The 11887-nt window shown below is 35.5% G+C and overlaps 1 protein-coding gene across 1 annotated transcript; it reads right to left on the bottom strand.

Moving 5' to 3' along the window:
- Positions 1-8324: 8324 nt before the first annotated feature.
- Positions 8325-9902, bottom strand: LOC116175560. Its single transcript, XM_031493733.1, has one exon. It carries the CDS (start codon positions 9900-9902, stop codon positions 8325-8327), a length of 1578 nt encoding a protein of 525 aa, XP_031349593.1.
- Between the last annotated feature and the right edge of the window lie 1985 nt (positions 9903-11887).

Raw genomic sequence — 11887 nt, 5'->3', positions numbered from 1 at the left:
GAAAAAAAATATTATAGGTTTTTCTGGACGCATACACACCTGTAATGCATGCATGAAAAATATACCAAAGAACTGTAAGCTTTTAGGAGACCGCAGCGGTGTATCACACACCTTCCTCCGAATTGACGAGCGAGCTTTTTAGCAAGACACCAATGCAAAAATCGGCTCATTTTCTCGACGATTCTTTTATCACAAACGTCTTTTATTAACGAACGACTCATCTCGTTCATGATTTTGGACTTTCTGTCCGTCCGTCCGTCCGTCCGTCCGTGCACATGATAACTCGCGAGCGGTTTCGAGTTTTCCAATTCTGTTTTCAGCAATATAGTAATCAGTAATGTGTATTGTTCAACAAACTCTTAGTAATCCATGAATGAACAATCATAAAAGTAAATATAAATACTGCATTATTAGCATATAGACAAAGTAAAAAAAAAGAGAAATGGAATACAATTATTACAAATCAGTAAGAAAAGTAAACACACAGTAACAGAAAAGGGTAGGTATGTGTCTAATATTATGGGCAGAGACTTATTATGGGACACGTAATGTTGCAAAGTAAAAAGCAATTCTATGAACGAAGGCAAAAATAAGCAATAGACAAGGAACTAAACTGATTAAATTTTGGCATTTTAACTTTCTGGCCTTCTGTCTTGTCGCTCGTTGTCGATATATTGGTTTGAATGGCACATTTATAACGAACAGTTATTGAGCTCTGCAATGTCAGTAAAAAAAATCCTCTATTAATTAGGAAATACGTACCTATTGCTGAAGCGCGTCGCTTTATTGACGTCTTCAACAATTATGTAATTATCGGCAAATCTAGTTCCTTCTAAAAGTTCGGTCATTATTCACAATGCTGATTTCAAATAATCACTTCATCAGCTATTTAAATCTACATTCCTTATGGCATAATCGTGATCGATGAGTTTTGTACGGACCATTAAGGGTGGCAATTACGACCCTAGGGAGTCGTTTATTGACGAGCGCTTATTTATTTAGACGTTCTTGTGATTTTATTCACTTTCGATAAACATTGAGGGTGGTTGTTATACTAAGAAATATTCGTCACAAAATGTTTTTCTTTCTAGTCATCGGTGTTGTGTTTTTTATTAAAGTTGAGAGTATTTCCCAGACTGAACACTACTACAAAGCGCTGATTCATTTTATTTTTGACGTATTTGATAATTATTCGGCTATTGCAGTTGTGTCCACGAACGTTCCGTTCAATGACCAGATATATGAGCTGAATGCGGAAGATTTAAGGACCACCATTTCGCTATTCAATAGCTCTGAAGAACTGCGTCCTCCTCAAGATCTTGCGTATGGGACTGTAACAGTTTCGGACAACTGGAAAGATATTTTAGAAACGAAGAAGCGTGCAAGAAATAGAGCCGTGGTTGTGGCAGTAATGGAGCAAAACACTTCGAATATTACGGCATTCTTTTCGCATGCTTGGCACTTTGGATACAAAGACATCGTCATAGTGCACTCAAGCGATATGATGGTAGTAAACACATTTAATCCATTTTTAAACCAGGTGCAGCAGTTTAACATCGATCAAGTAGACGAAATTATACAATTTTCGGTATCTAGAAACTATTATGGGGCAGTGATTAAAGGAACCTTATTTGATACGAGCCCCATAACCGTCTTTTTGAACGGCGTCTTTGTAGGAGTGGATTCCTTGCTAATAGAAACGATAAGCGAGCAGTTAAATGTTACAATCGAGACCCATATTCCGTTCGATGGTGAACTATTTGGTCATAGAGACCATAATGGCTCCGCTTCAGGTGCAATTAAGGAATTGTACAGCAAAGAATCGCAGATGGCTTTCAACCAAATCTTTGTGAAGGATTACGATGCTCCTGAGCTCACTTTCACAAATGTCATCTCGGACGATTGCCTTTGTGTCATAGTACCTGAAGCAAAATTAATCCCAAAATGGACTGCGATTCTATATGCATTTCCAACAGACGTCTGGGTCGCACTCTGTGTCATTGTGTTGTTGATTACCTTTGGCCTTTTTACAATCAGAAAGTACAGCAGTTACGCTGCCACACAAAAAATACCAAAAGTACATGCGTATGATCATTCGTGGAGTACGGTTTGCTTAGACGTCTGCCAGGCACTTCTTAATGTAACTTACCACAAGGTATTTTCGAACGAGTTTCAACACAGGCTTGTTTTGGGCGTACTTTTCCTCTACGGATTAATTTTTAACGCACTGTTTCAGAGTTCCCTAGTTACAGTGAACGCAAGTCAAAAACACTACCCAGAAATAGATACGCTGAAGCAACTGGTAGAATCGAACTATCACATTTCGACATACGCCCACAGCTTGACCGACGTATTCAACGATACCGGAAATTGCTACATGGAAAAATTAAGCGAGCGTTTCTACCTGCTAAACTTTGATACTCCTCCACTACCCGCTTTTTTATCACGACGTCTAAAACACGACTTTCTAATCAGTTTAAAGCAAAACGGCACGCAAGACTTGCACATAGTTCAAGAGTGCGTCAGATCGTTTCGACTAGCTTACTTAGTGCACCAGGATGCTTATTTTTTAAAGGATTTCAATACAATTATAAGTAATGTAGTTGCGGCTGGTCTCATAGACACCTGGAGAGATATGGTAAAGTTAAATCTGTCAGATATTTTGTTCAAAAATAGGTATATCGAGGAACACATTGAGTTTCCTCGTCCAGTCAATGTTGCTGATCTGCAAACAAGTTTCTATATCCTCTTTGTAGGTTTAACTATCGGCTATGTCGTCTTCTTTGTCGAATATTTTTCCGGAAGATGTTATTATCTTCCATAAGTATTAAAAGGGTAGAACAACAAAAATGCAAAAATTGCTAATTAGCTGTCTACTTTGCTGTTTGTGTGAAATAATTAAGAACAACGCTTAACATATACAGTTCAAATTGTAGAGATAGAATTGTAACCACAATGGGACACATAGTAGACGGTACACGACTTTAAAATAATATTGTGCTTTTTTTGTTGTGCTCATACCCATTCTTGAAAAATTAAGTACCAATTTTGAAAATGTCGGAGACGCTCTAGAAATAGGTATAGAAAATGTTATTGTAAACCGAAACAAATATGGAAATACACACCATAAGATGGAAGTAGGAGTGTCGAAAATGTTTTGGAAGTGCATGGGAAATTAAAAAAAAATTAACCATTATCCACTAAGTGCTAATATTCTCGTTTCGTTTATAAGAAGTGATATGTACAAAATTGACGACAGTTAGTTTGTGTATGAACTAGAATGCAGTCATCTCCTTCAAGCATTATTTTTTATCAATTATTTCTAATAGTGAATATTGTAACGGACTAGTTACATTTGCCAATACCAATGCTGCTTGCACAAAATAAAATCGAATAATGATGGGGGAAAACGTGACAATGATGTAACAAATGTAACAAAATAAAACACAGTTGATTTAAAAATAAATTAAACAAATATAGTAAACGAGCTCCCGGGTATGGTAATAGCTTGGCATTGCGCATTATATGTATAAAGCTATGCTAATTTTTTTTGTAAGATTAAGGGTTGGTTTGTTTTTATTAAAGATACCAAAGTAGGGGCTAAATTGAAGCGGTTTCTATTAGATATAGAGATTGCTGTTTTTAAACGATTTGGATTTGCTAAATATTAGTTTTTCGTTTAAAGTTAGTGTTATCGAAGTTCAAGAATGAAGATATCCATCACAGGGGCTCAATTTGCCAAATTTTTGACAGAACAGCTTCCTAGCTCAACTCTTCAGTGTTTAACGTTTTCGTACGCTTTTTTTTTACTTTTGTTTGTGTTACTAATACCATGGATTATTGTTTTTTCAATCTCTGCTAATACTAATACTAATAATTCATATATTGTCTAAAGCCTAAACACAAAGCTTATTCAATAGAAACGAAAGAATAAGAATGACATTTTACAACTTATCTTTAGGGAGAGGGTACCAACACCCTCATTAAGTTATCTATGACCTCTTTTTGGTCGGCGTCCTGTGGGCAGCTAATAGGTGGGCAAGGGTCTTCTTTGAAATACAGTCTTAATATTAACACAGATTTTAATGATATTAATTAATCACAATAAAAACTGCAGTATAGATACATGTACGGTGATATTTTAACATAGGTTCTGATGTTTCAGCTTAAGTTTTTTTGCATTAAAACGAAAAAGAATGCATAGCATAATTTTTTTCAAAAAAATCCTCTGCGATCTTGACGTAATTTCTGCCAAGCATGCGAAAATTGTTTGAAGATCTTTTAAAAGTGCTCAAAGCTCCAAATCGCAAAATTTGCATCCTTTTCGTGTGCTCTTTTTTACGAAAAGATTTTGCAATTAATTCCTTTAGACAGGAATTTTCTCGGACACGGCCATACCGCTTTGAAAACGAACTCTTTTTTATATTTTTGCTCATGTTTGTCTATACTTTCATTTAGTTTTTTGATTTTAATGTCACAAGGCGACATATCATTAATAATTGTAATTCCTAATTAGAATTAATTTAGTTTTGGCGAAACAAAATTTTAGTTTTTTAACTTTGACATTTTGTTTCTCAGTTTTTTTGTAATAAAACCTGGCACAACTTTTGTAGGTTGTACACAGAAAAATAAGGTCAGTCGAATACCCTAATAAACATTTTCAGTTGCTTTTTGAAAAAAAAAGTTCGATGCCGTTGCGGCGTTCCAAAAATTTTTTTAAAAAATCCGGCCCGTTTTTTTCCGTTTCCGTATGCCTAATATACGTGTCCAAAATTTGAACAAAATCCGTCGTGCCGTTACCTCGGAAAATGCCAATGTACGCGTGGGAAAAAATTTTATTCTTTAAGTTGCTTAAAATGATCCAAAAGATCGACATTTGATGAAATTTTAACATGTCCAAAAAACGGTGGTCGCAATAGCCACCTAGCTCGAGCTAGGAAGTCAAAAAGTGTGAACTAGCAACCTTGTAGGAAAACTCAGATGTAGTTTAAAATACACAGTTCCAGTGAGTTCAGCAACTACCCTTATTATTTTACAAAGAATTGTAAAATCTACACCGTACCGGATTTTTATTTTAGGTCTGCAATTGAAATCTGAGTATGGTGAGTAGCGGCAAATAGCCATTGCACCAAGCGGGACAATCAGTCACCTATAAAATTTGGTTTGAATAGAAACACTAATTACGAGTACCTATATCCTACTGCAAGACGTAAATCACCAAAGAATAATAGTTACTCTTCTTTACGTATATCTGTGCTTAAGCGTTGTTATTTGGGCCTAGTTGATTAGAAAACCTATAGCTATTCCAGATTAAGTTTATTTGTATTTAAACATTGCAAAAAATTGCTTTTTGAAGTTCTTCCCGAGGTTCTTCCCATCTCACCTTTCAAATTAAGTTCTTTTACGCTATCATAGAATATATTTTATAGAAAATTGTGCTTACTTTTTGTCGGGTGTATTGTCTGCCTCGGGCTCTCAGATATTTCCTTGCCTTCTGAAGGCAATGGAAGTGGATCATCTCTAGAAAGCCATAAGATTCCAACACCTACGAACCATACAACGCGGGCACTACTACTATTTTACCCAAAAAGCGTCACACTTCACGTTTTTGACTTAAAAAAATGAAACCGTATTTCACTGGTATACACACAACTTGACTACAAAAGGCGTAGAATATAACTGCTTAATATTAAACGTTTAATTTTGTATGACCTTATAACCGGCTTTCTCTTATCATCTTCCACGTACCTATTGTTTGTGACTCAACCGATTTTATATTAATATTAGTTCATCCTCAAATATTATGGTTTAAATGAATGATAGATTTGGCGACCGTTTGTTTTAAAATAAAAACGGCAAAAAGTAGCATAAAATTTACAAAAGTTAATGTTTCACAAAGTAATACCTACTTGTCGCCTTGATCGGATATTTCTTTCCTTTCCTCCTTGCTGTATCATTTGTTATGTTGTCAGCAAGAACTTTCCATTTATTGAGCTGCTAGCGCGTTCATGATTTTGGACTTTGTGCCCGTCCGTCCGTCTGTGGACAAGATAACTTCCTAACAGTTTCGAATTTTCTAATTCTGTTTCCAGTATTTTGTTTATCATCACCCAAAGAAGAACTGATGAAAGGTTCAGTAACCCCGGAGCTCGTATGCTATATTTGTTACAAGTTTATTTCTTGTTCTTGATTGAACATGCGAACACGATTCTTTTGTCTAAAGACGTCAAAATGGCCTGGCAGTCCTGGATGCGACGCGTCCTGGATTATAGCACTTGTTTAATGACAATATGTAGTTCTCCTCTCTCCCATTATTTTACAGGATAGAGAAAAATATACAGTGGCAATAGGCTATATCTCATAACTAAATTAGTAATTACCGACATTTCTAATTGAAAATAAGGTACCTATTATTATAATAACTTGGTAATTATATTGATACAACATTTACAATTAATATGAAATTTATACTTGCATTTTTATAAGATTTTCAATGATGGTTTATTTGTTTATTTATGAGATGTAGCATATTGTAAGTTTTTAAATTGTCTGCACTCCGTACAAGAGTTTTACAGTTACCGTTAAAATTCTGTCTGTTTGTTTTAGAGTACCTACGTGTTTCGCCCTAGTAGCACAGACAACATCATATACTAAGTTGTCTGTGCTAGTAGTTAACGTATAAAACGAAACGAAAATCAATTTTCGTCATTTTCTCTTCTTAACGTTTATAAGAAAATGTTATATGAAAACAATTTATTATCTATTTGTTCCTTTCAGAGGCACCTATAGCGGTTTACAATTTTTATTTGGCATGATACATGTTAAATTGTTAACACACTTAACAGATAAAATAAGAAATCTTGCTTCTTGCGCATTGTTAAAAACAAACAAATCATGAAACAGGAATTTTGAGCATCCGACAAAAATAGTACAAAATGACTGAGGAAAGGAATCAAAACTCATAAAAGATTCGGGAAAAACTGTTTTTTTCGTTTTTTGTTCTTATTTATTCGAAAAGAGGATGAAAAATCAATTTTTTTTTCATCGTACACAGTTGCACACAGTTGTAACAACATTTTCGTAAGGACTTATATTTTAATAATCGAAAATAAAAAATATTATTCCAATACAAAAATTTCAAGAAAAGCCTCAAAAATCGAGGGAACAGTTTTAAGATATACACGGTTTTTGGTATAGTAAATAGCTTCTTTTGCAACTAATCCGCGCTAATAAAGAGTTTTTGAAATCTGCCTTCTCTCTCCTCTTTAATGTTGCTAAAATATTTTCTTTTGTTTCCTAATGCCCAACTGCCTTAATTAATAGTGTTTAAAACATTTTTATTATTTTTTCTAGTATGTCTTCTGTTCAATGATGAGGTAGATTTCTTTCCTAGTGCCCCTCGTACTTTAGAGGTAGAGTGATTAAATTCAACAGATTATTTTGTACTGCTCTAGACAGGTAGAGGCTTAGAGAGCACCGTGGTTATGAGTAAATTTGCATTGCAATTTAGGAATTCATCACGATATCTCAAAAGAAAAAATTTCCCTTACTTGATGATTTTGTCCGTTCGTTTGTCCGTCCATCTGTTCCTCGTCTAACTCGAGAACGAAAAGAGACAGCGCAGTCAAACTTTCGGTTTCAACGATCGGTGATATTGTATATAAGCCGGATTAAAAGTAGTGTTTGCGAATCTACTGATTTTGTCCCTTCGTTTGTATGGCAAGGCAGCGTGCTGGGTCCCATGTTATTTTTAATTTATATAAATGACTTAATGACATCTTTTCCAGACGTGAATTTAACATTGTTTGCGAACGATACTTCCATTGCCTTTCAGGGCACGTGTCTTAATGATTGTGCTACAAATATAACAAATACAAAAGTGGATGTACCGTCATTAACTAATACTCAATTTCGATAAATGGTTTTGTTTAAAACTTCTAAAGCACAGCAGTTTGACTACCATCGATCTAAAAATCGGAAAAATCAAATACCATTCATAACTTTTCTACGCAATAAATCGCGCTCTTGTGGTCATCTTCCAAATAAATGTCCCTTACATAGTTGTAGAAATGGAAATTGTTAAGCAGGCACAATCTGTTGAATTGGTGATTTGGTAATCTTCAATTTTGAAGCATTGAACAATTTTGAACTCAAAGCATTTAAATCCCATACTTACTGGTCGCACTTTGATCACAAAAACTACAAAAACACAAATAATGGTTTGCTATTTGTTTATTACTTATAGTAAATATTGCAATAACATTAAAATAACGTGCAGTAGAGGTAATTACAAGTGAGCTCTTCTAGTGGTGCATGTTCAATACTTATGGAATGTAATAACAGCGTCCAGAGTAGAATTCGGAAAGAAAAATGATGTAGCCTATAGTAAGGCCAACGATTAGGATATAAAAACTCGTCTGCACGTCGGCAACAGTAAATGGACGAGGAAACCCCATATCTTCTGCTTCTACATACTTATTTTCGGCTAGAAGATCAGACAAATTTAATTTGTGCGTAGCCCTCCATGTATGTATAAGTCCAGCCTGAACGACTTGATTAATAATGATATTGAAATCATCTAAAAAGTAGGCATCTCGATGCACCAAGTAGGCAAGCGCGAAGGATGTGACGCACTCGTGAACTATGTGTAAACCTTCCGTTCCCTTTTGTTTTAGGTCGGTTAGGACGCCGTGTTTCAATCGGCGAGAAATAAAGGCAGAGTACTGAGACTCGTTGCCTAGCACGACGAACCGTTTGTTCAGTTTGTCCATGGATGAATTTCCTGTGTTATTGAAAACATCGGCTAGACTGCGAGAGTGAGTCGAGATTAAGTAGTTTGATTGGGCCAATTGCTCTAATGTGTCTATTTCTGGGTACCGTTTTTCACTTGTCGACGTCGTTACTAAGGTGCTCTGAAACAGCGAGTTAATGGTTACACCGTAGAGGAAAATTGTTAGCAAAACTAATCTGTGATGGTACCTGTTTGAAAATACATTGCCGTTTGTTACATTAGTGAGTGCCTGAAAAACATCTAAGCAAACGGTGTTCCACGTGTGATCATAAGCGCGTTGGAATGTTTCAGTACGATCGACGCTGTACTTTCTGATGATATAAAGCCCGACAGTAATAGTAGCCACAATAAAAAAAATTAGGGCCCAAACTTCTTTGGTAAAAGCATAAAACATTGCGGTCCACTTCGGAACCAATTTCGCTTTAGGTACCATTACGCAAACACAGTCATCTGCGATGATATTGGTAAAAATTAAATCAGGTGCGCCGTAGTCTTTTACAAAAACTTGATTAAATGCAATATCTGCCCCTTTTGTGTATAGTTCCATAACTGCACCAGTTAAGGAGCCATTTTCACTTCTGTAACCAAACTGTTCTCCATCATATGGCTCGTGAGTCTCAATTCTAACATTCAATTGCTCACTTATAGTTTGTATTAGCATAGAATCTACACCTATAAAGAAATCGCCGACATTAACAGCTATGGGGCTATTATCGAATAGGGTTCCATTAATGACGACCCCCTGATAACTTTTGGAGATTAAAAATCTTTTGATCTCCTTCACTTGGTCAAAGTCAAATCTCTGCGTGAGATTAAAAAACGGATTAAAAGCGTATACTTTCCCATTTCGTTCCGCTTGCACTATAAGTATGTCCTTGAAACGCGAGCTCCAGGCGTACGAAAAAAACGCCGAGATGCTCGAAGCGTTTGTTTTCACTACCGCCAGAACTCTGGCACCGTTCCTAGCACGCTTCTTTGCCGATATAATTTCCGCCCAACTGTCACAAACAATTGCAATACCATGAGAAACATCTCGGGGAGGTTGAAGCAGATGGACGTCTCTAAATATAGAAACTGTGGTGGTTAACTCATTCGCGTTGATTGTATACATCTCTTCAGTAAACCCATCGTCGGTGGAAACAACTGCAATTGCAGAACGTGTTTTGAAAAATTCAAAAATAAACTCGATTTGAGGCCTATTGCTATATTCAGATTTGAACGTGCTTTCAAATCCCATCGTGAAAATCACACCGATTAACAAATAGAAACAGAGAATATTTACTGTACACATTCTTCAGCTCCAATAACTCAATTGGTCGTAAATATATAAGAAATTTCTAACTCTATTAGTAAGATTCGATCATTTTACCCTTCATTCGTGCGAAAACCACCATCCATCAACTTTATGGCATGTCATAGACGAATTTATTGCGCCAAAGTCATCAATCTTCTCCCAAATAATTCGTTGCGGTACAAATAGGCCAGAACGAATTTTATCGGTGTTTCAATAGAAACTTCATTCCAACTGTGTTAGCCTTTCATTTTATATTTTAGGAAACTGATAAATGCTTCAAAATTGCACTTTATACTTGCTGTATGGCAGTGGTGTTCATATAAATATTTTATGATATTTTAAGCGGTTTACATAAGTGTTGGGTTTTCAAAATATATATTTAATACTTTCCTGGAGCATAGATAAGCGCATTTCATTGAAAGCAGGACAATTTAATTCTGTCATTTCGGTCCTGGTCCTTTTGGTTTTGGCGTTTCGGTTTTGGCTTATTCGACCTTTGCCGATTCGGTTACCATCAGTTAGACAGTGAATGCTCAATTGGTACCTAGAACATGCACATTAAGAGTTGTTAAGCGAGACCATAGTGTAAAGAATATAGAACTTACACTATGGCGAGACGGTTATGCTTATTCCCAATCGTCCGAACGCTCGCCAGCTCTATGGCTTGATGGCTTCAAGTCCATCGATTAAAAAGCGAACGGATATACAATGAAATTTTGCAGGCGGACTTTTTATCAAATTTCTAAGTCGGCGTGTGTGAATTGACCATGCAGGGTAAAAAATAAGGAAGCTCCTTTAACATCTCCGTTAGTTATGAACCAATTGCATGAAATTCAAACTGGGCATAGGTTTAACGCTATAATACGCAATGCCAAAAGTTAAACCTATTCGATTCACCATTTACAGTGCCTTTTAACCGAATATTTGAAAATTTATTTTAAAAAAATTCAAACGCGAATAGCAGATGAACATTGGAAGTGGCTACCGACAAAGGGAATATGGTAGCCCCCGACAAGATCTTACAGACGGTGGAGTCTAATAGAATACTGATCTGCTACATAAAAATGCCCTGAGTTTATTATAAATTGCTTTTAAAGGTATGGTATGGTATGCATATTACACAATACAAAGGAAAAGGAGGAACTCGTAGTTCCTACCAAATGCTACCCAAAAGCATAAATTATGTCGTTGAGTGAATCTGATTTCGTTATTCAATGATTCTAGTGATACTTTTAGTATAAATCAGGCTTTTATATTTGTCTTCCTAGTTCAAAAATGAACTTGTAGGTAGTTAAAATAAAATGACAATTGTTGGTTATATCTTCGCGAATCGGTTGAGAATAAAAATATACTAAGGTAGTTTATTAGCATTTTTGTCTTTTAATAACCTCTAATTTAATTTCCCAAAATATTGCCTATTTTTCCTGGGACACTCTTTAGGACACTTCATTTTTGACAAGACCAAATAAATAAAAAAATAAACCATCGAATTTGGGGAAAGTAATGATATATTAAAATTACGGAATCCAATTTAAATTACTCAGCAAATTGAAACTGCACCAAACACAGGTTCTTTAGTTGGTAAATTACATTCAAAATGCACAAATTTAAAGATTGAGTGAATCCTTTTTGATCGATTAATCCAAATTTTACGTTAAAATTTATACCAACTTTACGTATTTTTCTTATATAATAGTAAAACCATTGGAAACCCGGAAAAAATTTTCTTATAGAATGTGGCCTGTAGAATCCATAATTTCAAACAGTTCCAAGATTGGGTTACTAGTTCAAAAGTTACAGCC

The sequence above is a fragment of the Photinus pyralis genome, unplaced genomic scaffold (assembly GCF_008802855.1).
Source record: "Photinus pyralis isolate 1611_PpyrPB1 unplaced genomic scaffold, Ppyr1.3 Ppyr1.4_LG7, whole genome shotgun sequence".
Classification (NCBI taxonomy): Eukaryota; Metazoa; Arthropoda; class Insecta; order Coleoptera; family Lampyridae; genus Photinus; species Photinus pyralis.
The sequence above is the reverse complement of the archived record's forward strand: the minus strand, read 5'-3'. Positions and strand labels throughout refer to the sequence as shown.